General features: G+C 46.7%; 1 protein-coding gene across 8 annotated transcripts in view; it reads right to left on the bottom strand.

Moving 5' to 3' along the window:
- Positions 1 to 1,770: 1,770 nt before the first annotated feature.
- MYO9A (myosin IXA) overlaps positions 1,771 to 24,075 on the bottom strand; it is a 181,011-nt gene continuing 158,706 nt past the window's right edge. For 2 of the 8 annotated variants that reach the window (XM_064721969.1, XM_064721963.1), the window contains 19 exons: positions 23,537 to 23,618; positions 22,827 to 23,039; positions 18,257 to 18,369; positions 17,705 to 17,862; positions 17,100 to 17,326; positions 16,721 to 16,837; positions 16,058 to 16,246; positions 15,134 to 15,181; positions 14,368 to 14,479; positions 13,805 to 13,866; positions 10,753 to 10,945; positions 10,140 to 10,268; positions 9,699 to 9,804; positions 9,169 to 9,300; positions 7,834 to 7,957; positions 6,977 to 7,030; positions 4,743 to 4,945; positions 4,426 to 4,568; positions 1,771 to 4,029 (listed from right to left, as the gene is read on the bottom strand). In XM_064721969.1, the coding sequence (XP_064578039.1) occupies positions 3,542 to 4,029; positions 4,426 to 4,568; positions 4,743 to 4,945; positions 6,977 to 7,030; positions 7,834 to 7,957; positions 9,169 to 9,300; positions 9,699 to 9,804; positions 10,140 to 10,268; positions 10,753 to 10,945; positions 13,805 to 13,866; positions 14,368 to 14,479; positions 15,134 to 15,181; positions 16,058 to 16,246; positions 16,721 to 16,837; positions 17,100 to 17,326; positions 17,705 to 17,862; positions 18,257 to 18,369; positions 22,827 to 23,039; positions 23,537 to 23,618 (2,893 nt within the window). In that variant the 3' untranslated portion in view covers positions 1,771 to 3,541. The remainder of the gene's footprint in view (positions 4,030 to 4,425; positions 4,569 to 4,742; positions 4,946 to 6,976; positions 7,031 to 7,833; positions 7,958 to 9,168; positions 9,301 to 9,698; positions 9,805 to 10,139; positions 10,269 to 10,752; positions 10,946 to 13,804; positions 13,867 to 14,367; positions 14,480 to 15,133; positions 15,182 to 16,057; positions 16,247 to 16,720; positions 16,838 to 17,099; positions 17,327 to 17,704; positions 17,863 to 18,256; positions 18,370 to 22,826; positions 23,040 to 23,536; positions 23,619 to 24,075) is intronic. The other 6 variants (XM_064721966.1, XM_064721964.1, XM_064721971.1 and 3 more) reach the window with 6 other exon arrangements.

A 24,075-nucleotide genomic window follows, 5' to 3' on the forward strand; every position in this document is an offset into this window, starting at 1 on the left:
AAATTATTGGAATATAAATAGCTGCTTTGAAGTCTCCTTAAATAGTCTGAATAGAAAGAAAATAAAACGAAATAATCTGAAATAATATCAATAGAAATAAATTGAGAATAAACAAACTGCATATTAATAAGAGAACCATAATGAATCTCATTAGAAATCAACTGAATTAAATTATGCGGACAGAATTAAAATGAAATAATCTGAGTAGAAATAAATTGAAAATAAATCGTCTGAATATGAACAGTCTACCTAAAACTAATCTATAGAAATAATCTGAATAATCCAATAGAAATAATTGGAAATTATCTGAATTCAGAAAAATTGTCTAAATATAAGTCAAATAAAAATTATCTGATGAAAATAATTTGCATATAAAGAATCTGTATATACATAAATAAAACCAATGTGAATAACAAGTAAAATGGAAACTCTGTGCACACAAATAATGAGAATGTGAACAAGCAGCACTAAACAATCCAAAGGGAAGCGATCTGGAGCCCTGGCTCCATCCCCATGGTGGGGATTGGGAAAATCCACAACTCCACAACCCCATGGAACAAATGGAGCAACCCCCAGAGCCCCAGGACACGGGCAGGGGGTGGCAGGAACCATGTCCCACTGGGAATTGTTGGCCTTTGCAGAATGACACTTTTATTTGTCTGTTTTTGTCAGTTTGTACAAGGTTCCGAGCGCGGGCGACGCGGGATAATATATCCTCTTACATACACACTCTGTTTAGTTTACAAGCAGCCACTTTATAAATTACTTAGAAAACTTTCCGTGAAAAATAACAACAATTGCCCTGGCAGCCCTCCAGTAGTCAGCACGTTCAGCCCTCTGGAAACCCTCGGGGACCCCAAATCCTGCCGGGGAAGGGGAGCCGGGAACGCGCCATTGTCCCTCCAGCCCTGCTCGCTCCTGCCACAGCTGCATTTTACAGATGGATATATCCCTCTCACATGGGTTTTTCTTTATACATATGACCACAAATATATTATATATATATAAAGAAACATATTTTCTATATATTCTATATATATTCCGTACATTTATCTATGTCAAGAAGTTTTTTTTATATATTTTCCCTACATTCCGCACATTTTTAAACATATGAAGAAATAGAGAGAAAATATATTTCTTTATATATACTATATATTTCCTTTATATATTTCTTTACAGAGAAATACACTCTTTATATAAAGAAATATATAAATATATGTGAAGAAACATATATAAACATACATATTAAACATATATTAAATATATGTTTAAATCATATAACATTAAATATGTTTCTACATAGAGAAGAAATACATTAAAATATATATAAAGTAATAAATATTCTTTATATATAGTACATATCTCCTTTATATATATACTTCCTTATATATAGAAATATGTAATATATATACATAAGGAAATATATATTAATTTCCTTTATATATTTCTTTATATATAAATATATAAGCATATATAAAGAAATATGTATTCTTTATATATAGAATATCTATTTATATATAAATATGTACTATATATAAGAAATAGAAAATACATAAATGCATTTAGTCTTAACATTCTTTTATGCATTTTTTAATTACACAGAGAATATTTATCCTTTTGTGTGCATATTTTCTTTATATATAGAATATATATATTATTATATATGTTCTTTATATATATAAATATCACTTAAATATATTTTCCTTATATAGAGATTAAATGTATATAAGGAAAATAAATATATCCCAAAAGAAATTAGATAGATATACATATATATATATATATATACACACACATATTCACATACATAAATACACACATATGCATGTATATGTATTTATGTGTATATATATGTATATATATATATATATATTTGCCCCAGTCAGATGTGACCTCCCTGCTCTCATCCCACAGGGATGAGAAACCTGAGGATGAGGCTGGACCTTCACTCACACCCAGGATCTCCTCCCCTGGGGCCATTTATTTTAAGGGCAATTCTGGGGTTTTCAGCTCAAGAGGCTCACAAGGCTGCATTGGCACCAGGCACTCCCGGCAATCCCAGCTCCCAGAGAATCTGGGATGGCTCCCCCGGAGTTCCCACTGTTGTGCTCACCAGCTGCCTCCCCAGTGCATCCATGTCCGTCCCCAAAGCCCTGATTTCCCCTCCGGCACAGGGAAAATCCCATTTTCCCCCATGGATGGGGGTGATTCACTTGCTCCTGCCCCACTCCCAGGACGCAGCGCCGAGGCCGATGCTGTTCCCACTCTCCCTGCAGCATCTGGCACTTCCCCCGTTGGAAAAAAATTAAAGATAACATGAAAAAAAGTCAAACTTCAAATATCAAATAAAAAATTACCCCAATAAATAAACCATCCCTGGAAAGGGCAGGGGGAGAGGGGACCGAGGAGCAGCTCAGCCAAATCCAGTCATGCCGGGAAAAGACAAAACACTTAGGAAAACTTAATTTTTTGCTATTTCCCCCATTTTTTGTGGCATTTCAGGAAAGGATAAGCCCCAGCCCAGCCCACCTAGGAGGACAGATCCAGCCTTTGTAAACCTAATTATTGCCCTGGGGCTCCTGATTTTGCCTTTCCAGAGGTTTTCTGGTACCTGGAGTTTCTCCAGGTGCCACTGAGGGTGATGATGAGACTGGGGAGGGATTATAAGCTGAGAAGCTGAGTCAGTAACTAGCATCATTAATTAGTCCTATGATGGGTTATGATGGTATAATTACACCTCAAGGGATTTCCTGCTGAGATTAATAGAGCTCCATGTTTTATTGAGTGATGGCCAGTGACACCAGTGGGGACACCAAGGATGGCTCAGCCAACTGCTCCCCTCCTCTCCCACTCAAAAATAATAATACAATAATAATAATAATAATAGTAAAAAAAAAAAAAAAAAAAAAAGAGAAGTTCTGGGGAAAAATAAAAAATTAAAAAAATATATATTTACACAAAATTCCAGGAACCAGCATATAAACAAATATCGCTTCAAGTAGTCCTCGATTATTATTAATTATTATTATTTTTTAATACTGATGATCTCAAAAAGACTAAAAAAAAAAAAAAAAAAGGAAAGACAGGTCTTGTTAAAAAAACCAAAAAAACCAAAGGGAAAAGGTGATTTTTGGCAGGTTTTAACACTTTTCCATGCACTTGGCGTTGGCGTGGATGAGGTGGTTAAAGCGCGGAGGGCTGGGCTGCAGTGGAGCAGCTCGGGATGCTCCCGTGGGATTTGAGGCCGGGTTTGCTCCCAGCAGCAGCGATGGCGATTCGGCACAAGGGTTTGGCGGCGGGCGCTCCCAGACGGGGGATGCTCCGAGGGGAAGGGCCAGGAGCTGTCACTGCCTCCCATCCCCGGCCACCCCCGGCCACCCAAAGGTCTCAACTCCCCCAAATCATTAAGGCCACCATTAAAACCGTTGCCTCCCGGCCTTTTTAATTAAGAATTCATCTCCTGGCGTTAACGAGGAAGCCATCAGAGCGCTGCCAATGGGGAGGATGCCCCGGCATGGACACGGCTCCAGGGTGGAGCATCTCAGACCATGAACTCGTTGCTCCCCAGGAGGACAAGGGGTTGGGCGGCGGCGCAATCGGCCTCAGGGTTCCTCTTGCGTCCCCCTCCAGGCCCCCCGTCCGGGGGCTCTTTGGTTTTTGGGGGGGAAGATTTCACACTCTTCAGTTTCTGTTTGCCCTTCTCCGGGTTGAAGGTCCCGCGCGTGGTGAACTGCGGCCGGTCCTCGGGACAATGCAGAGGCCCCGGCAGGCCCTCGGGGCTCGCCCGGCTCTCGGGGGGCTCGCCATGGTGTCCCCCTGCCCGGTAGAAAGGAGATTTGGAGTACATCTGGAAGCGCTTCCGGGGCAGGTGGGGCAAGCAGGAGGTGGATGATTGGGAGGAGGAGGAGGAGGAGGAGACGGGGGTGTCGGTCGGCTCCGCCGGGTCCAGCCGCATCCTGGGGTGCCGCCGCAGCCGGCTCGGCCCCTCGGCCTTGGCAGGGCGCAGGGAGGTAAGTGCTACACTTCTCTCTGCAGGGCAGCAGGAACACAGATGGTCAGCACCCACACACCACCCAGTATCCAACCGTCCCGCTCCCTGGGGACACGCGCCATTGAAGGCAGGACACCATTCCCAGCATCTTGGTAGGGACACAGCACCCCTGATGATGTGGCAGTGCTGGAAGAACGCTCACCTCCCCACCAATCCTGGCTGCTCCCACCCATCCCCCAGGGCCATGTGCTTGAGCCCTTAACCTCTGTCACTGCATACATTTAAACTGTCGACTTTAAATAAACCTGAAAATCCCAAGTGACCCTTCCCAAAGCAATAGAAAAACACGGTGGAAGGTGTCCCTGCCCATGGCCTTTGAAGGTCCCTTCCAACCCAAACCACTCCATGATAAACCCAAGAACACCTGGATTTACCCGAGCGATCGGAGATGGCTCCTTCGGAGTCAAAGTTCAGATTTTCGGAGCTGTCAGCTGTGCCAATGGAGGCTTCGGACTCGAGGGTTTCATCGTCGGAGGCGCGGGGCTCCAGTGTCAGCATCTCAAATGTCAGCTCCTCCCTGCAAAGCCAACCCAGCCCCACTGAACCAACGGGACCAAAAAGGTGGAGAGGAGAAAGGGGTGCACATGCACTGAGAGATCATGGAGGGCCGGAGGCCTCCAGCCATCAACCACAGGACATCAAGCAACATCCAGAGGCTGGGGACACGGCTTGAACCCTGGGCCAGACTCACTTTTCCTTCTGCAGGCTCTCGATCTGCTCAGTCAGCACCTTCTCCTCCTGCTGCATGGCCACCTGCTGCTGCTCTGTCACTTCCATCTCCATGGCCTCCTCGCTGCTCAGGGTCTCCTCAGGGACGTCCGTCACCGAGGGCAAGCGGCCGGTGACAGGGGACGCGGGGCTGGGGAAGGCGCCGCGCCGCACGCGCCCTTTGCCCTGAAGGGAGACAAAGGTGTCACCACCACAGCCGAGGGCACGTGGCAAACACTCAGGTGCCAACCACACTGCTCTCCCAAGGAGCGAAGAAGGCCCCAGGCCCTGGTCCTTTGTGTGCTGCTGTCCGATGCACCCCGGGCCCTCAGGCTGGGAGAAGTACCAGAAGGACTCAACACATTGGAGGGGCTGGGGATGGAGGTGGTGAGGAAGACAGTGGTGAGGATGATGCTGATGGACCAAGTGCAACTTGGTCCAGGTCCAAGCAAGCCCAGCTAGCAGCAGGCTGGGTTCCCACAAAGCCCACAGCCTGCACGATGGGAAGCTTGATGGTGGCTTTGGGTGGGAGCACCACCAAGGCTTTGATTTCAGGGCACCTGATAAAACCCATTTTATCCTTGGATCAAGTCTCACATCCTTCCCTCATCCACCCTTGGTATTTCCTGAGCATAACAAGGGTCTCACTGACCCCTTCAGCAAACAGGAACTCCCACCTAATTATGTTGTCCATGCCATGCCATGTCTCATCTACAGGAGATCCAGAACCAGGACCACCTCCAGTGGTCCATTGTAAGGCAATCCATGTGGATCTCACAGTTGAACTCACTCTGATCTAATGCAGCTCTGAAGAACTATCTCATTTTTTAAATACTGAAACTGAAAACACAAAAGGATGCACATGGTGGTGGTAGAGGTGGAGAGATATATATGCAACTGTTTAAATCTTCTGGGGACCAGCTCTACAGATCTGCTCCATGGAGCAGAGGAAAATGGAGGATTCTTGGAGATGAGGGACATGGCAGATATTAAACAGCTTTTATCTTAACTGTTATCATGACCAGACTTCTCATCTCCTACATTCCAGATCCTGACATGACCAGGACTAGGAGATGTCCATCACCCTGTCCTCCCCTGACGACCATCACCCATGAAAATCCTGCATCTCCTTGGGTTTGAAGAGCCTGCTGCTGCTCAGTTTTGCTTCCCATATTTATAACCCCCACAACTGTAGCATCCCTGGGTCTTCCTGACAATCCATGTGCTCAGAGCAGATTTTCAGGATAAGGGATCCTCCCTTTTTATCTTTAAAAGCCAGATTTTCTCAATTTTAGCCCTTTCATCTTTTAACGCCACATCTCAGAGATCTTCCTTTGTCAGCAAAGCCTCTCCTGTGCCCCGGTGTTCTTCTGATGACACTTTTCACGTGGGCTCCTGAGCTGAAGCACAGCTCCCTGAATCCTATTAGCCAAAAGCCCCCAGATCCCAAAGATCCCACTGCCTCGTGGAGTTAAGCCCCTGAGAAATGCTGTGCTCAGGGGAGCAGAGCTCAAATTTTGCTCTCCTCCACCTCCTGACACTCATGGATGTGGAAGAATGGGGGGAACCTGAGGGAATTTTTATCACGGACTGAGCCTGTTTGGAAAGGAAACAGCCCTATGAGAATTCCCAAAATCCTGCAGGTGCTTTTCTTGCCTGTCACCATCTCACAGAACTCAAACTCAAGCTGGGATGGAGTTGGGGAATACAGGACTTGCTGGACTCCTCCTCATTCAAATATATCCTGGTGTCCTGACCTTGTGTTCAGGGTGGTGGTGCTCCTCCTCCACGAAGGTGGAGGAGACCTTTGGATGCCTCGTGGTCTCCAAGGCATCCAAGCCGAGGGTTTTATTCACCATCTTCAGAAACAGCAGCGCTGTGAAAGCAACTTGATGCTGAAACGCATCCTGAGCGAGGAGAAATCGAGGTGGGAAGGGAAGGGATGAGTCAAGCAAAGTAAAAAAGAGGGAAGCACAGGATGGAAAAAGGAAATAAAATAGAAAATTAAAGTAAGGAGGAAGGGAAGAGAGGTGGGAAGCGTATTTCTGAGGAGCTGCGTGCAGGGATGGCCGAGTGCCAGCCCCACACCGCTGTGCTGGGGGGCCCTGCTGGAGGAACGGCGGCTCCGAGGCGCGGTGGGACAATGGCCGGTGGGACAGAGCTGGAATGAGCGACGGTGACACACAACGAGGGACGCGGCACTGCCGTGATACATACCGGGATTGAACTGCGGGTTATGCTCATAAATCTAACTGCAATTAGTACGGGCTTCTGGATTGGAGAGGAGATGAAAAGGAAAGCAGAAGGTTAGAGTGCACATGCCGCCGCCCCTCCAAAAACCCGCTTTGCTCACTTCGAGGTTTTTTCTTGGTTATCTGAGAGGAGTGGGGCAGCTCTGCAGCACCAGCTACTCAGTCTTGGGCGGCCCCTGCTTGGATTTCATCCCCAAAAAGCAGAAGCAATGCGTCCCTGAGCATCACAGGGGCAGGTCCAAGCAGAGGGGGGTCCAAGCTTGGCTCCTCAGCCCAAGCCTGTGCTGATCGTTTGCAGCAGGTTTGTCCCTCTCCCGCAGCCCAACAAGCCAAGCACAGGTGCATCCACAGCCTGCCAGCCCTCTGCAAGCATGGAAGCTCAATGAGATGGGTTTGAGGCTCCCAAAAAGGCAGTGCGGGAGCAGGGAGAGCCTCTGGGCAACTCATTTTGGGTTCAGATAATGTGACTGAGCACAAAAAACAATGGTCCAGGTCACCCATGGGGTGATGTTGAGCTGGTCACTGAAAGGCTTGACTCAACTCAGGACCACACAAGCTCAAATGAAGGTGGAAATGCTGATCAGGAACACCTGAGCAGGAGCGACAATGTTTCCATGGACTGTTCCCACCTCCTTGTGCTTTGGCATGACTCCCTGCAAAGGTGAGGAGCCACCACAGGGCTGAGGGTCCCTGTCCTGGTGGAGATGGCGTGGGAGTTTGCGAGAGGTTTGGGAGGCTGGGATAAGCAGGAGAAGATAAGGCAGGGTGGCTTCAGGGGCAAGGAGAGGACAGGAGAGGACAGAGAGGGCTCTGGCATCTCACCATGGATCTGCGGATCAGGGAGAGGCGGCTCTTGGCCTTGTTCTCTGCAAACTCCAGGCTGTTGATGTCTTTGAGCCGAGCCTTGTACTTGTTCATCTGCTCGATGACAATTAACTCCACGCAACTAAGGGAGGAAAAACCCAAAAGAAGACAAAATGGGAGGAGGAAGCCATTGGATCTGAGCTGCTCTGTCTTGGCTTATCCTTCAACAGGATTTTGTGGTAGCTTCTCCCTTAGTTGCAGCACATTCTCTTGTTTTATTATGGAAAGAAAAGGATTATTTGGAAGATCTGCCCTGATGGAAGAGCACGGAGGAGAAAGCTCCAGCTGGAAGCCAGAGGGTGGTGAGAATTCTCCTAAAAAGAGTGATCACAGGCCAGGGATGGATTGAGGAACAGCCTACAGATATTAAATATGGCCAAGGATCCCACCAGAGAAATCTACACCCCTGGGAAGAGGGAGTGGTGGAACACAAATCTGGAGAAGGCAGGCTGATTCCAACTCACTTGCACACAGTAACTCTGCAGCAGCTTGTGCAACTGAGCTGATGGTTTAATGTTGTCAGGAGGGTGTTTGGGGAAAAACACAGTTCTTTCCTTGAAATAAAATGTGATGATGTGCTGGAGCTGAAGTGTAAGGGAGAAGCTACAATGAAATCCTGTTAAAGGACAGATGTTCCTGCCAGCTGGGTATTTAAACATGTTCTGGTCTTCAACAATTTTAATACTTCCTGGAGGTAAAACCACCCCTTTCAGAAGCCTAGACCTTCACTGGAGGGTTTTCATTATTGTAATTGACTCCAGGATCTATTTTAACACCTACTTAGCATGAGCCAAACCAAATCTGGGCAAGTATCACTTTTTCCATGTAAAACCTTTTCAGTTATGGCAAACCCATAAATAAAACTAAATATATTAATAACACTATTGCTGCAGACTAAACTACTCACCTCCTTCAGAGAAAAAGCCAAAATCAAGTAACAATCAAGATCTGCTTGCCAAAAATGAACTGCATTAGCTATAAAACCATGTCAGCACAAGCTCCACCTTTTCCTGCCAGGTAGGAACAAAAGCTTATCCACTCTTGGGGATCCTCCATCACTTAAAAATCCTCATTTAACAACTTCTTGGGGATTGAGAGGATTTGAAATATCTTCATGCAAATGCATTTAGATGCATAAATTACTATGTGTTTGTCCCTTTGTGCCAAAGCTCTCAATTTCTGAGCCATGACCATCCTAGGGGTGGTCCATCAATTTTTGCCCATCCTAGGGGTTGCCAAGATGTGAATGGTGATGTGGTGGTGGAGCCAGCTCACCCAGCCCCAGGCTCTTACGTGGTGGTTTTGCTGATGTCCTGAACACTCTGTAGAGGGTCTGTGGTGTCGGGGCAGCGGAGGATGCAGGGGGCAAACACAATGGCCAAGGCATTGGCTGACATGCGGTTGGTCTCTTCTTGGAGGGCAATCCTGAAAAAAACAGGGATTCAGAGAGAAGTCAGAGGTGGAGGCACCTCCACTGCACCTCCTGCACGTGGTCATGGCTGAAGAGAGGAGATGATATTTCTATGGTGTAATCTTGCTTTGAGGGAGAAAGACAATCCTCAAGACATCTCAGATATTCCCAAGGCAACAACCAGCCCTTTCAGCCACAAACACGTCCCTGCAGCAGTGAGAGGCACCTCAGGGCTGCAGGAACCAAAGTGACCAGAGCACAGCACAGGTCACTCATCAACACAACATCCCTTGGACAAACAGCTCCGTGGCCACCTCCTGGGAGACAGGGTGGGTGCAAAAGCCTCAGATGCTGTGGTGGGAAGGACACCCGACCATGCTCCTTGGCCTGAAGGTGCCCAGGCCCAGCATACCTGACCAGGTGGAAGATGAGGCGCTCCAGGGTGCTGAGGTGGGTGCGGGAGAGCTGGTCGATGACCGAGTACACCCCACGCACGGTCTCCTTCCTCTCCTGGAGCCCTGTGGAGAAACCACCAGCACTTAGGGGCAGCCTCTGCTTCTTCCTCTTATTTAAAATGGTTCTTCTTAATACTTAATTTTACTACTTAGCAGACAGAACTTTGGGGCTGAAACTAGCTGAACCATGATGCAAAAGCCACCAAAATGAGACCAAAATGCCTGAGATTTTGCATAAAAAACCCTTTATAACCAAAAAAATCAGACTTCGAAACCAGGTAAACACAATTTGGCAAAACCAGCTGGTTTGGCCCCGAAGAGTGAATGAAAAGCTTGGCACTCAGAGTGGCCACCATTTCCCTCTGCCAAGGGAAAGGGATAGGAGGGAAGCTGCTCACCCATCACCCGCAGGAACTCCTCGTAGAGCTCAAAGGTCATGAGGGGGTTGGGCAGGTCCCGGAGCCACTGCTTGAACACGCTGGCAATGACGTGGATGTTGTAGTCGTCCAAATTCACACTATCGATGTCTGGGTTGGCACCAGATGAAGCAAGAAGGAAAAGAACAAGAGACAATGATCAATATGAAGCCCAAGGCTGGACAAGGTGACCTTTAAAGGTCCCTTCCAACCCAAACTGTTCTATCATAAAATATGTTTATGTGCCTTTAATGGCAACAAATCCAGCACATTATATCAGCTCCACATGGTAAAATTAGAGAGAAATACATTTTCCAGGGCAAATAACTTCAGGTGGGACCAGGATTTCTTTTCTCACTGATGATTGCTAGGGTGTAAATAAGGCAGCACTTTCCCCCAATTAGAATGACTTTTTTCCGTGGATTGCTCCCAAAAACCCCATGAGCTGGCAACCTGAGTTGTGACTGCCAATGTGAAATCATTCCTTGCACAGCCCAGAGTCAGGAATGCTGAAACATTCCACCTTCCTCCCATCCAACTTCGCTGCTGCGGAGATTTTCCTCCCCAGGCTGGATCTTTTCTCCCTTCCCCTGACCTGTGTCGAGGCCTTGCCGCAGCTCCTTGATCTTGTTGGTGGATCCTGATTTCCTGTAGATGCCCTCGGTGTAGAGCCCGTGCATCTCGATGTAGTTGATGAGCTTCTCCACCAGCAGGGGCACCGCCCGCTCCTCGCTGGTCAGCCGGGACAGCTCCACCCCGAACTGCCGCGGGGAGAGCTCCGGGTCGTGCTGCAGGAAAAGGGAAAAAGGGGAAAAAAGGATTGAAATCCTTCTGCACCACCCACTCCTCACTGGTCAGCCAGGACAGCTCCATGCCGAACTGCCTCAAGGAGAGCTCTGGGTCATGCTGTACAGGAAAAGGGAAAAAGGGATTGAAATCCTTCTGTACCGCCTGCTGCTCGCTGGTCAGCCAGGACAGCTCCAATCACAGATGCATTTTATGGAAAATCCTTTCTTTAAGATTTTTTTCTCCTGAGAAGCTGAGAGGCCTCAGGAACAAAATGTAAACATTGGTTATCTGCTGCTGTGGAATGCAACAGGTGCATCTGTGATTGGCCTCAAGTGGATGTTTGTAATTAATGGCCAATCACAGTCAGCTGGCTCAGACACTCCGTCTGAGACACAAGCTTTTGTTATCATTCTTTCTTTTTCTATTCTTAGCCAGCCTTCTGATGAAATCCTTTCTTCTATTCTTTAGTATAGTTTTATATTATATATATAATAAATTAATAAATCAAGCCTTCTGAAACATGGAGTCAGATCCTCATGCCTTCCCTCATCCTCAGACCCCTGTGAACACCATCACAAGCTCCACACCAAACTGCCATGGGGAAATCTCTGGGTCATGCTGCACAGGAAAAGGGAAAAAGGGATTAAAATTCTTCTGAGATGCAATTCTGGTGCAGCTTTGGATCTGATTATTCAGAGTCCTTCAGCATATACAGGAATGTGCTATTTTCGGGGTCTCCTGATGAAGGAAGGAAATGATGAATCTGACTCCATATTCTTAAAAGGCTAATTTATTATTTTATGTTACTATATTATATTAAAGAATGCTATAATACTAAACTATACTAAAGAATAGAGAAAGGACACAGACAGAAGGCTAAAAGATAATAAAGAAAAACTCGTGACTCTCTTTAGAGTCTTGACACAGCTGGACCAAGATTGGTCATTAAGTTAAAACAATTCACATGTTGGATAAACAATCTCCAACCACATTCCAAAGCAGCAGGACACAGAAGCAAATGAGATAATATTGTTTTCCTTTTTCTCTGAGGTGTCTCAGAATCCCAGGAGAAGAATCCTGGGCAAAGAGGAATTTTCAGAAAATATGATGGTGACACAGGAGGACAGGACAGGACATGGGTCTTGCAATGCTAACCCAGTCTCTGGACATGCACCTGAAGGCAAAAAGTTTGGATTTTCTTTCTTTAACCAACCCCACTGTAGTTAAATTCCCAGCCTGGCAGAGCCAAAGCAGCTGGGCATGGTCCTCCTCCACCTCCTGCCCCTCTGGCACCATCTCCAGGGATGATTTCACCTCCCAGAGATGCACAAAGCAGAAGAGGCAAAAATGAATCTTGGGTGTTTAAATCAACTTGAAGAATTGCAAGTTACAAAATACCAATGAAAGATGCCAACAAAAGAACATGAAAAGACCCATCTACACCTGTCAGGAAGGGCCCTTTGCCAGCTGCAAACCCTCACTGGAGAGTTGGTATCTGGCAAATTCAAATGTGAACAAAGTCCTCCTGCACAGGAGATTCTGCATGGGAAAAGTCCAAAGATCCAATAAAATATTGACACAGATTCTCAGCCCTAGCCAAAGGTGAGATGCAGCTCTGCCTTCAGCAAGGCAGTGGCTCCCCTCACAATCACTCCTGCATTTTTCTCTCTCCAACTCACTGTCATCCTTTCATTGATCCTGCAAACCTTAGGAACAGATCTGGGAAGGTCCCCATGTTCTTTCTTTCTCATGACTGATGGTTTTTAGCTCCCTGTCAATGATAACAACCCTAAAAACACAAATTCACCAAGCACAGAGGAACTGGAGCCTTCCAAGAGAACTTCTAACTGCCCAGTGCAAAGCTACCCATGAAGACACAGTGAACTTGCTTCCTGGGATGCAGCACAAAAACTTCCTTGTGCAGAGAAATCACAACAAAGAACACAGCTCCAAGAATGCCTGAAAAAATTAATCAGACATCTCAATGAACTTCCCAGATTTTAGAGCACAAACTCTAATGAGGTGTCCCCACTTCTTGCAGAAATAGTGCCAGAAAGGGAAAGACTGCAGCAGAAGTTCTATTTATATTCAAAATACAAATGTATATATACAGAATACAAATATGTATTCAGAATACAAATCACACACACACACATATATCTTCAACATATATATTCAGATTATTCCTTGGGAAAAATGGACTCATGCAGCTTTCTGGGGGCTGTGTATTGTGGAGGTTGCTCTCCCCTGAGAAGCCTCCCAGGGAGCTGATAAAACTTTCCACTCATTATTATTGTTACTCTCTGTCCTTCTTCTGGGCACAAAATGAGCTATTTAAAACATCCCCACCAAATGTGGATGATTCATTGTTAGCTGGGATGACCTGCTGCACTCATTCCCTGCTCCCCATACCCTTAAATCCAGTAAACAATATTTAATACCCCTCTAAAGAGGGCAGTGAACATCTTCCACCTGCCCTTCCTCACTCAGCTGTAGCAAGCAAGGACTGTAGAGAAAAAGCCTGTATTTCCAAGAATAACCCCACATTCCCAAACCCTTAAAAGCTACAAAGCCAGGGAAATTCCTTTTATTCTGGGTGCTTACAAGGCAGGGAACGACACTGCAACATCTGCTGCATGACTGGGCAGATCTACAGTGACTCATCACCGCATAATTCCCAAAATATCTACAAAACTCTGGTTGGAGAGACCTCTGGGGACCTCTGGTCTAAGCTCCTGCTGAAAGGAAGGTTATGTCCAGAATTTTATCAAGATTTGCACCCTCTAATAATTTTTATACAAACTTGGGATCATTGTCTCAAGGTATTTAATGGAAGCAAAGCACTGAGAGACATTTACCTTTTTGGAGCACTTGGTCGTGGTTTTAAGACAGCACTTCTTGTGACAAGCATATTTACATACTGCAACAGAGAAAAGGAGAAAAGGAGTGTTTAATTATGCCAAAAATCACACTGCTGGAAAAACAGGAATTCATAGGAATTGAGCAGCACTTCTCAGAACTACCAAGTCAAAAGCATGCTGCATTTGCCTGTTTCCAGGGGCCAAGTCTGGATTAGATCCACTCAAACAAAAATAATGAAGCCTTTAAATGAAAGGTGCCATATTTACATACATGAAGCATTAAATCCTCCCCTCATCCTACCATGACAGATGGGCACAAACCTGATGGGATAAGATGTGTTTCACAAAGTTCATTAACTGTGTCAGGAAGGACTGCTGGGATGGACTTACTAGTTGACTTCAGAAACCTTAAGACCTGTCCCTAAATCTCTTCAGGTGTTATAAAAATCAAAATTATGTGAGCAGGGGGTTGCAGGAAACAGCAGTAAACACATTTCAAAATCCCCAAACTCATCAGTGTGATAGAAGCACAAGAAAAGGATCAAATAAAGAGTGCTTACATTTACAAACAGAAGCCCTGTCCATGATCCAGATCAAGGAGGAACAATATTCACAGTATGTGGGGATGCTGTATTGGGTTGCCTTGAAAATGTGACCATTGTGCTCTTCCACCTGGAGGATAAAGGTTGGGTGGTGAGAAAAGGGAGCCAGTGCTCAGCCTGAGGCAAAATGGAGAGATGACAAACACAGCTCTTCACCTTTAGCTCTTGCTTTTATTTGGTATTTTTGTTCCTTTTTCAGCCCAGCAACCCCATAGACAACCCAAACCAACATCCACCTTGTAGGGGAACCAAACCATCATGGAAGCAGGTTGGAAACTCTTTGACTGAGCTTGGCAGGTCAACTTCTTCATGTTAAGGTTTTCTATGCATCTGTGGCCCCTTTTTTGGCTTTGCACCTGCACCCTTCCCAGTACCATCACATCCCTTAGGAAAACAGGAGGTGTAATGTCCTCCATGGCTGATCCCACAGATGTAAAACACACACTGTAAATTTATGCAGAAAGCTGGAGCAAGGCTTTGTTTTCCTCTCAGACCTTTTCTAACAATCCTCAACATTACATTTATGTCCTGGCAGATGAGGGATGTGTTTTCAGAGCCATCTCAAGTGATCCCTGATCAAACAAAGCAAAGCCACCTCAAATGTCTTTCTAGCATGTCCTTTCAGGGCTGATGTTCAGATCTCAGCCCAGGACGTGTCACAAGCTGGTCTCTTGACATTCTGGCCCCAAGGACATTGATTTTTAAATGTACAGGTTTAACTCACCACGTCTGCTTCCTTTTTCCTTCTCTTTTTTCGTTCCGTTTTTGGCATCTGGTGAGGGAAAGAGATTTAACTCAGTTTTTGGGCAATTTTGCCAGGTAAAGAGTACAGAGGGCTCATATCTGACATTGCCCAGTGCCTTCCCAGTGCACCTGCAGCCCCAGAGGAGTCACTCTAGAAAACTCTCCTATGGATCACTCCAGTTTTGGAATTTCCCTGGACAGCTCTTCCTTGGAGAAGAGGAAGAAGCTCCATCTTGGAGCTGGGAGCAGCTGCTGCTCCAGCTCTGACCCCACCAGCAGTGACCTGAGGAAAACATGATGCTTTGAAGAGAAGCTGCCTGCAGAAGAGGCTGGAGAGGACTTGGAGCAGAAGAGGCAGGAGATGGGATATTTGTACAATAGACACCATCTCCCAGCCCAGCCTCAGATCCCATGGTGGGCCTTGCAGACAACGTGGAGCAGGAGGTGAGATCAGGTCTGTGACACAGTGCAGGCTCTTTCTGCTCTCAGAGTGGTACCCAGACCTGAGCCACTGCTCATGTCCCCTTCTCCTGCAACCCAGCCCATGGTGATGTGTATGGTCGCTTGGGAAGCGGTCAGGAGACCCAAGAGGGTGTATCTCTTTCAGCATCCCTCAAATTTTGAACAAACCCCCCAGAACTAAAGAAGCACCAGGAGCTGCCTTTCCAACCATCCACAGCTGGTTGCAGCTTTGCCCTGGAAATGACATCTAGTCCTTGGCAGCCCAGTGTGGTCTGGGGTTGGCTGAGCCCAGTGACACACAGCCAGTGAGCCACACCTTGCCTTGCCCAGCTCAGCTTAAAGCACAGAAGACAACACAAGGTCCCAGGTGTCTACAGGGGCACAGCCACATGGAAATAGAGCTCCCAAACCTCCAAGGGAGTTTAAGGAAAGTGCCAAGTACCTTTCCTGCAGTGTAGTCCAGGGGTTTGTACTCGTGCATATATTCATCCAGGAAGACTTTGAAGGTGTTGACCCAGACTTTAACTGGAGACTCACTCCAGTCCCTCTGCTCAAGCCTCATGTTCTTCTCCAGAATCTGCTCAAATAAGGCGTACAGGTCCTTGTAGCGGATGCTCTTCCCATCGTCCATCTTTTAAGGGAACAGAAGAAAAAAAAAAAAAGTGATTTTTATACAGCCCAGATTTTTCCAGAGACTTTTTATTTTCCAGACAATTATTTCAGCCTCACCAGCTTCCAGCTGCTTGGGGAAACTTCCAATATGATACAGAGAAGGAAAAAAGGATCATCTCCACCACCAGAAAAGGTAACACAAAGGTTTCCAGACACTTTGGGTGACAAATTGACTTTCTGTCATCTCCCCTTTGGCTGGGAGCAGAGCTGTAATGAAGATCAGGAATCTACACCCAATGTATCCTGAGGGATGGCTCAGGAGGAAGTGTTAGTCCAAATTTACATCATGGGACTGAATACAAAGGAAGAAATCCATCCTTTGGGATGAGCAAACCAGAAATGGAGGGCTTGGCAAAACCTGTACAACCAGGAGGACCCAGAATATCCCCTTTCTCCTGGAGGTGGAAATCCTACCCATCATCTGGTCACTTACTGCCAATGCTGAGGAGTAAAAACTGAAGATGTTTTGTCGGAATTCCTTCAGTGCTTTCTTGAACACGACATCCACCAGCGTGTCCTTCTTGCTATCCTCGTTGTCCAGTTCATTCATCTGGGAAAACAAGGGGGTTTTACACCTTTTACACTCTTTTGCTGCAGCAGAGCTGGTGTGAGATGAAGCAGCACTAACAAGCAGCTACTCCACCATGATCACCAGGTGATCTCCTGCATGAAAACCAGAACTTTCTCTAGACCTGCCCTGGCACCCTTAGATGAATTATTAGCATTACTACAGCTACCCACTCGATCGTTTTTACTTTGTTGCCTCTGTGTGCTCCTGGATCTCTGTGCTGATGGATGGAGCAGTGAGTTACCTTTTTCAGGAGAAACTCATCCATGCTCTTCAGGTCGCTGGCACTGGTTATGATCTGCAGGGAGTCGTTCTGCCACTGCACGGGCTCCAGAGCCACGTTGCTGATCTTGACGCTGCGCTTGCGCTTCACCTTGGGAGAGGGCTCCTTGTTCTCCTTGAACTCCCGCCGGTACATGCCCGACAGCTCCGGGCTCCGCGGGGGCGTCAGGTGGTGAGGGCCCAGCTCTGCTGGTGATCAACGAAAAGAGGGGAAGAGATTGAGGAGCAGATGAGAAATAATTGTGACACTAAAACAGGGCATTGGAAGAAACCTGTGGAAGAGAAAAGCACAGTGTAGAACTCACAGGAAGATTAAATGTCATTTCTGCTTTGGTTACGTCCTCCCTCAAGAGAGGAAACATCTGTCCATTCCAGATGTGGCTGGAAGGATTAGTGACATGGAATTCCTTGAGATCCATTACGGATCCCACGCTCTAACCTACTTGCCATCGCTCTGGCTTGACACCACCCATGAATTAAGAGACATAAACCAGCATGGACATATGCCAGTTTTCCAGCCCAGTTTCTCTCTCCTTACACCTGGTCCCGTGTCCCCCCACCAGGTACCTTCACCAAGCTGCAGTCCAGGGATGCTCTCCCTGCCAGGGGCCTCCTGCTCCGCGTACAGCTCCAGCAGCTCAGACTGGGTAGCGAGCTTCTCCCGGGAGGTTTTCTTCTCCCCCTGCTTTCCCTTCACCCAAAACCTCATCTTGGCTCGTTGAGGCCTGGAAATAAGCCATGGAAACAGGAACTGCCTTACTAGGAAAGGTCTTTCTACCCAAAATGACATCAATCTTCTGGACATTCCTGAGGAGATAAATCCATGCAATTTCTACCAGGGAAGTGTGGCTCCTCATCCTCAGCAAAGAAGAGAAACTTCAGTTGCATGCATGGGAGTGGGTGGTGTGGGACAGCACGTGTGGCCCATGTCACCAACACTTAACTGTGGTGTGAGCCACACACACACTGACTGGGCCTGCCCATGGCCATGTGGAAAAGGTGGGATGGGTAACTCATGCTGCAGACAAAGCTCCAAGAGCCTGGGGGGCTCAACAAGGCATTGCAGAGCAAGAGGGACACAGAAGGACTTGTCTGCCACCTCCAGCCATGATTCCTTACCTCCCATCTGGAGTCAGACTCTTCTGTGAGGCTGCCAGCTTCCCAATCTCCCCCTGGGACATGGTTTTGTGCAGTTTGGCCTGGCCTTCCCCGGAGGTGAATCGCTGCACGGTCTGTAACGATTCCAAGCATGAAGCATTTAAAAAAAAGACAGCTCTTGGGATATCAGTTGATTTTTTTCCCTATCAAAAATCAGGTATTTTACCTCCTACGTCTTTATTTCTATTTGCCTACAGCTGAAAACCTACAGCCCTGGTGAGCCCCTAGAGAAATATTTTAATGACTCCTAAGAAAGAGAGGCATTTCCCTTGCTCCAGCGCTCCAACCAGGCCCAATCTTCTTTCTCCTTGAGCAGTTGGTGATGAAAATCAGTTTGCACCAAGCCACAGGTCCTTATTGCTCAGCCTGCACAGCTCTTCCACATCTTCATCCAGACTTCATTCCAGCTCTCCACCCAGAGTGTCCTGTTAGCCACAATGATGTGATTCCCCAAGGGAACCTTCAGCCACCCGGATCTGTCCCAGCAGAAGTTCCTCCTCCAACTCTTGCTGAGCAGTTTACACAAAAAACCCAGTCTTTGTGCCAAGGACACACCGAAAGGAACTCTTTAACAAAGAAATTTTGCAGCTTTAATAGAAAATATCTCCAGGTTTGCCATCATTTAAAATGCCCTCAGGTAATTTTTAAGGGTGGGTTGGATTTGCAGTAACTCAACCTAACAGGATCCCATGAAATAGCCCAGAAATAGACTTGCCATATTTAAAAAATATCTAAATTTTTGTTCTATTTTCCAGTTGCAGCTGTGATTTGGGAACTGGGCTCCTGGAGGAGAAACTTTCAGCATAAGAAAAGTGGAGAATCAGGTTGTATGAAAGGATTTGGGAGATGATGGTCAAATGTCTCCTGTAGCTGTCACCTCAATGTCTCAACTGACTTGCTCTATGTTTTAAAGCAATTTTTAAACTTCTGTTAAAAATATTTAAATAAAATTCTATAAAAAGTAGGCTGCAGAGGGGTCACATTTGCCATATTGACTCTTTTTCCATGTTTTATTCCCTCCCTCCCCCAGACTAACATCACTTCCATCCAGGAGATGGCAGCATGCAAGGCAAAATCACCACTGGGAAAGCCAGGACTGCCTAAACCATGAAAGAGATTTTGTTCCTGTCATTCTTACATTTAGGTGATGATCACACAGAAATTGTGGATGGATACTGTGATAAAAGCAATTCAAACCTATAAAAGTGATCTCCATCCTGCCCAAACCTACTACTTGTTTTAAAAATTATCTGTTAAATATTTACCCTACCAGTATGGTTTTGTTCTTGAGTAATTTCAACCTTTTGGGTTTCCAGCTTTAGTAAATAAAGACTAAAAGGCTTTTTTTGGCACAAGATCCTTCTGTTTGAGGTTATCTGCCAGGAAACTCTGAAGGGAAAGGATGGGAAACCTTCTCAGATGTCAAGATGAGCATCTGCACCAGAAAACCCCCTGCTAGGGAACACCACAAAGCATCATGAGGGCAAATGGCAATAACTGGGAGTCTGAAGTTGTCTCCTGGTTGAGGAAGGGACCAAATATTTTTCCTCTGACAGAGTAACCTGTGTTTCACCCACCCATGAGGTAACTATGGCCAAGAGTTATCCCAGCAGGCAGCAGTGCTGTGTGCTGCATGGAAAAACTTCCTGAAATTCCCTCTGAATGGCTTAGGACAAGAGATCTTCTTTCATTGCTGGCTCTTCAGCAGTGCTTGGGATCAGCTGGTGGCAGGTACTTGGAGTCATGTTTGTCAATTCATGGCTTTTGTGTGCAGGGTGGAGCAAAACAGCTGGTTCATTATCCAGGTCCCACTCTCTAAGGATGTTTCCAGAGGGTATTTCTGGTGTGATTCCTCTAGCCAAGGCCTTCCATTTATGCAGCTGCTCCAGGAAAAGCTCTCCAGGCTTAGGCACCAAACAAAAGTGGTGTTAACACGTGCTGGCAGAACAGCCAGGAGCTGTTCCTCCCACTTGTGTCTCACTGCATGGTAGGTTGATCCTTGGCTATTCACCAGCCAAAAATCTTCAATCTTGGTCTTGTCAGGAAGCCCTTACTCCTTAAAGAACCTTGGAGTCAACTGTACCTGCAGCAGCCACCTCATGTACTGCTGCCCCATGGGTTTCAGCTCCAGCTGCAGATGCTGTGGGTGTTTGATGCTCTGGAATGCCCTGGATGTGGGTCAGGAGCACTGGATTCCAGTGGGCCTCTACTCACCAGCTGGGCTACACAGTCAGTGACTTGATGGCCGAGAAAAAAATGGGCGGAACAGGCAGAGCAGCTGGTGACCCATCATGTGCTCGGCTCCATGGGGCTGCACGGGATCCCATTCATCCAGCCAGCAGCAGGACAGGGACAGAGGCTGCTTTGGGAGTCATAGCTGGAGGCAGGAGCTGTCTGAAGGAGCTATTCACTGGCACAGGGAGCAGCCAGGCTCGCCTGCATGTGACTATCACAAGACACAACCAATGTGTCTGCACAGACATCACCCTCTGTCCCTTTGTGTTTGTACCCAAAAACACCCCAACAGGCACCATCCAGCTTTATCACAGGCTGCTCTGCCATCTGCAACACCCAACTGGGCTCTGCTAATAAATACCAATAAACAGTCCCTAAATTTTGCTACTTGTGATGATCCTGACCCAACAAAGCCCCAAGCCAAGGGCTGCTCCCAAACCTGCAATACAAAACACAGATGGAAACACTGGACACATTGTCAGGACACACAGAGGGAGGGTAGCGCAGAGCACACAACACCAGGGGCAGTGTTGGCCTAGGAAGCAGAACTTACCACACCAGGGGGAAAGTCCTGGCCACCAGTGAGAACCAGAGCTGGAGAGCAGAGGAGAGGGGGGACACAGCAGAGACAGGAGAGAGGTGGCACCTACTGCTACTGGCATGCAGTGAGAGCTGTTAAACCAGGTGAGCAGAGTCCCAAGGAGCACTTCCAAGGAGTACAGTGACCCAGGATGCTCCCAAAGGTGGAGCTTGCCAAGCACCAGCACTTTTCACAGCCCAGAGGAAATGATTCCTACAGCTACAATTCCCTTTGTACATTGTACAGCCTCCAGGAGCACAGCAAGGCACTCCAGGTGTGGAACAGGGGGCCATGGTTTGGTGGTAAACAATGCAGTGCTGGGTTTGTGTTTGGACTCAACAATCTTAGAGATCTTTTCCAACCTAAATATTCCTACCATTCTATGTAAAAAAGTACATTTTACTGCATAAAAATCTCCCTTTCCCAATCTACAAGCAGGGACTTGCATAAAGGTGCAGCCAGGTTATCTCAGCCCATGGAGATGTGCCTTTCAATCAGGTTTTCAGAATTCCTGCCTCAACCCTCCAGCAAATTTATCAAGAGTAGGCTTAAAAAAATTATGGAATTTGTAAATCTCTGCCCTCTTCCAGTGAGGAAATTATCGTTTATAATAAGAGCTGCTAAAAGAAAAGTCATGAAAAGCCCTCCTTGACCACCTGCTTTTCTTGGAAAAGCAGCTTTTAGGATGGCACGGGATGCTTGCCGGACACACATCAATGCTGTGGCACAAAATAAATCTCTGTCTTTGGGTTTCATGCTTTTCTTTGGTTTTATACTCAGCTCCACATCCTGCGCTGCAGCTGCAGAGGAACATGGCAGCCCTAGCCAGCACTCCACCCAAACTCTCACAGCAGGACAGGATTCCTGCTGTTGATCCACACTCCTATGGGGACATCTCCACTACCTCAGGAAAAAAACTATGAGCGGGTTGGAATCTGTCGGCCTCTTCCACTTCTGGAACCTCTCAGTTTGTGATTTTCCAAAAGCAGCTTATGTGGGTGGGAGATTAAGTCTGAGATGGAAAAGCTCCACTGCACTGGCTCATGTCAGACCTGCTAAGGGATACTTGTCACTGTGCTTGGAAAAAACACTTTGCTTGGTCGTCTTTGTTTCATAACCCACTATTTCACTCTCGTTATGCTTTCATTGCCCAATTTCCATGGTTGTGCTTTTTCTGAGCTGCTGTCTGCCAGCATCACTCTGATAACTCAGGACCAAGTAACCATTGGATATTGTGGCTAAGCATAAAAAATCAAAAGTAAAAGAAGCCACAGGATTTACATAATTTTGTTGTCTGTTGCTTTTTGAACAATATTTACTTTCTTTTTTTACAGATGTGTATAGGCCATTTTTAGATCAAAAGCTTCCAAGGGGAGGATGAGGTTAAAGCCCCCAAAACAGGTAATTGTGCAATACAAGTTGTAATGCTCCAGGAAAACTATGGGAAGTGTGGTGGATATCTAATCAGCCCAGGAGCAAGAAACAGAGCTTGGATGGAGCGCTGAGCACCCTGGTCTAGTGGAAGGGGGTTGGAATTGAGATTTAGTCTCTTCCAATCCAAACCATTCCGCGATTCTGCGAATCTATGATTTTCTGCTGTGTTTGCCAAATGTACCCATCTACAGCATCCTTGGGAGTGGGAAAAGAAGCAGTGGAGGGATGAGTGCAGCTAAGGTTAGCGAAGAAAGGCTCCCCCACCACACTGGACACAATTACCATTTCGGAGTCACTGTAACAGGCCTGCCCCAGGCGGGCTGCGGGCACCGCCTCGGCGTGAGGAGGGTGCTCAGAGGAGAGAAGGAGCTCAAAACTGCCATCGTAATCCTCTTCCTCCGTATCCCCCTCCCCATCAGCAAAAGTACCTCTAGTCAAGAAATCGGAGCGCGTCCGCGCCATGCGGGCTTTCTTTTTATGGCTCGGTCTGGGCACCTGCTTGACCAAAGGATAAAACAAAACAAAACAAAACGAAAAGAAGGGTTTTAAAGTAAAAAGGAGACTCTACCCGTGTAGCCTCAAGACATCTCTGAGTGCCACTGCACCCCATGGAGGGGATGCAGTATAATGTCTAGTGAAAACAGCAAAGCACCAGGAAGAACAAAAACTAAGACAGGACGGTGAAAATGGACAATCATGGGTGTCACTGAAACGAAGACGTTAAACCAAACCAAGACAAGACGGCGTTGGACAGTGTTTGCCATCAGGATCACCGGATCCTTTTATCCAGAGCTGCTACAAATTATTCCTACAGGGCTTTTCATTTTAAGAGAAGGTGTGGAGGTTACTGTGCTGCCATATCCTCCTTCCCATGTCTGGCGGCCCTTGTGCTTCAGAGTTCACTTCTTTGAAGCTTTTGAGGGAAAACTGGCCAACTAAGTTATTTTTTGCTCTTTTCAATAGAAAGAGAAAATAAACAAGTCACAACTCACCTCTCCTCTGCCAGACCCTGGCATCTTAAATGGCTTCCGTGCTGTTTCACCCTTGGAAAGGCACTGATGATTTGCCTCTCTGCTGAAACACAAGAGAACAGAGATCTTTCATCCTCTCCCAAAAGCCTTCCCACCGTGCTAGCCCAGATCCTGGGAGTCCGAGCAGTCAGGACTAAATTGCAAGTCTGAGGTCATGGGGTTTCAGAATTGTTTGGAATTCTTCAGGACTGGACTTAATACCAAAAGACAAGAAGAAAAAACTTTCTGGCTGTCAACTTTATACAGCAAGGTGGTTATGGATTGTATCTTTGTACTTTGGGATTCTCAAATGTGACTATTCTGCTGCAGAGCAAAACTTAAAATACAGCAATTCTTAATGTCTTTTTCTTCCTGTTGCTTGTTCATGTTGCACATGAACCAGGAAAAGAAATTTTCAACAGGAATCCTCTCCTGTCACAACTGCACAGAAACCACAAGACTACTACACTTGGAGGTACCTTGAGATACCAACAGTCATTCACTGGGAGCTTTTGCCTTGG

The sequence above is a fragment of the Zonotrichia leucophrys genome, chromosome 10 (assembly GCF_028769735.1).
Source record: "Zonotrichia leucophrys gambelii isolate GWCS_2022_RI chromosome 10, RI_Zleu_2.0, whole genome shotgun sequence".
NCBI lineage: Eukaryota > Metazoa > Chordata > Aves > Passeriformes > Passerellidae > Zonotrichia > Zonotrichia leucophrys.